The sequence below is a fragment of the Octopus bimaculoides genome, chromosome 16, assembly GCF_001194135.2.
Source record: "Octopus bimaculoides isolate UCB-OBI-ISO-001 chromosome 16, ASM119413v2, whole genome shotgun sequence".
Classification (NCBI taxonomy): Eukaryota; Metazoa; Mollusca; class Cephalopoda; order Octopoda; family Octopodidae; genus Octopus; species Octopus bimaculoides.
The window spans coordinates 9907355-9909117 of record NC_068996.1 but is presented as its reverse complement, the minus strand read 5'-3'; the positions used below and the strand labels follow the sequence as shown (position 1 = coordinate 9909117).

Genomic DNA, 1763 nt, shown 5'->3' with positions numbered 1-1763 from the left:
ATATATATATATATATATATATATACACACATATATATGTATATATAATATATATGTATATATATAACCTCCAGAATCTATATAAAGGGGAGTGGGAGTAAACATGAGTTTATTTTAGTCTGTCAAACACAAACTGCCCTGCTTCCAAAAAAAAACAATCGACTCATTACATACAGTTCACAAGTAGCAATGAGTAGCTGGTAGTGATGATAACATTCTTTTATATTCCAAAACTCAGCCTATGATAAACATACATGCACACTCACTCATTCTAACACATGCGCAAACACACATGAAAATTTCCCCGCGGAAAATGAAATACTCCAATCTACTCCCGATTAAAAAATTCCACTCGTCGAATGTGAAAGTTTGTTTAGGTGAGATATAATCGATGGTAATCGTTGGCACCGAACCCAGCATTGCACTTGGGGCATTTACGCTGGCGAGTCTCATAGCGCGTCTTTAGACATTCTAGGCAAAACACATGGAAGCACTTGGTCAGCACAGCATCCTTACGCTTGACCTTGCAGGACGGACAGGTCAGTTGCTCCTGCAGAGAGAGAAAGAAATAGAAAATTACTATATGAATATCATTATATGCATAACATATATTTACAAACACACACATATATATATATATATATATATATATATATATATATATATATGTGAGTATATGCATATATACGTACATGTATGTACATACCTACATCTACATGTATATATAGATGCATATCTGGGTATAGGACATCACAAAAAACGTGGACAAAATGAAAAACAGAACATAAACAGAGCACAGAAAACAAACAGGCCACATAGAGAATATTTCCTTCATCAGCTGCCCCTATTCTAAACTAAGCGCTTCGAAGAATTAGGGCACATATCTATCTATCTATCTATGTATATATATATATAGATAGATAGATTGATAGTATTTTTTTCTTTATTCATGGTTTAACTAGACTACCATTGGTTTTGTTTCATGTTGAGAGAGATATCTCTCAATTATTATTCAAGTTTGTCACATGGGATGTTCATCTACAACATGGAGATGAATGTCCCATTCTCATTGTTTGATATTAATGTGGATATATATACATATATATACATCAGGTGACTCCACTAGCCTGATCGATTTCATTTTCACCAGACAGCAGGATGCATGGTTGCTCTTAAATACAAAGACCCTCCCTGGTGAAGAATGTAACCCCCAGCATAGACTAGTCATTAGTGACTTTAGACTCAAGGCCAGAAGGATGCCTAAAACCAGACCAATCTGGAAAAGAAGGACTTGGAAGCTTAGGCACCCTTCACATGGTCAGAGATTTAGGGGTATCTTTACCGAGAAATTTGATGATAAGGAGGAAGAGCGACAGTGCTGTGACATAGAAGGCAGCTGGGAATTCCTGTGAGACAACTTGCTGAGTGTCACAGACCACATCTGTGGCTGGTGCAAAGTCCCTCCCAAACCCAGAGTAACATGGTGGTGGAACAATACTGTAGACAGGGCCATTAGAGCAAAGAAATAGGCCTGGAATGCTTGGAAGAGTGGGGTAGCAGGAGAATGCATCAGATAGTCAAAAGGGAAGCTAAGAGACAGGTATATATAGCCAAGGGAGTAGCAGAAAAGAAGTTTGCCAATGTTCAGTGACATGAGGACGACCAAAGAACTGAAGTATCTCGGATTGTAAGACAGAGTGTGAGAGAAAACCATGATGTCATAGGAGAGAAATGTGTCTGCATGGATGATGCTGCCCTTGCGT

At 37.9% G+C, this 1763-nt stretch overlaps 1 protein-coding gene across 5 annotated transcripts in view; it reads right to left on the bottom strand.

The window, feature by feature from the left end:
- Window positions 1-108: 108 nt before the first annotated feature.
- Window positions 109-1763, bottom strand: part of LOC106875949 (E3 ubiquitin-protein ligase Bre1) — a 51350-nt gene continuing 49695 nt past the window's right edge. For all 5 annotated transcript variants that reach the window (XM_014924283.2, XM_014924282.2, XM_052973514.1 and 2 more), the window contains one exon: window positions 109-550. In XM_014924283.2, the coding sequence (XP_014779769.1) occupies window positions 374-550 (177 nt within the window). In that variant the 3' untranslated portion in view covers window positions 109-373. The remainder of the gene's footprint in view (window positions 551-1763) is intronic.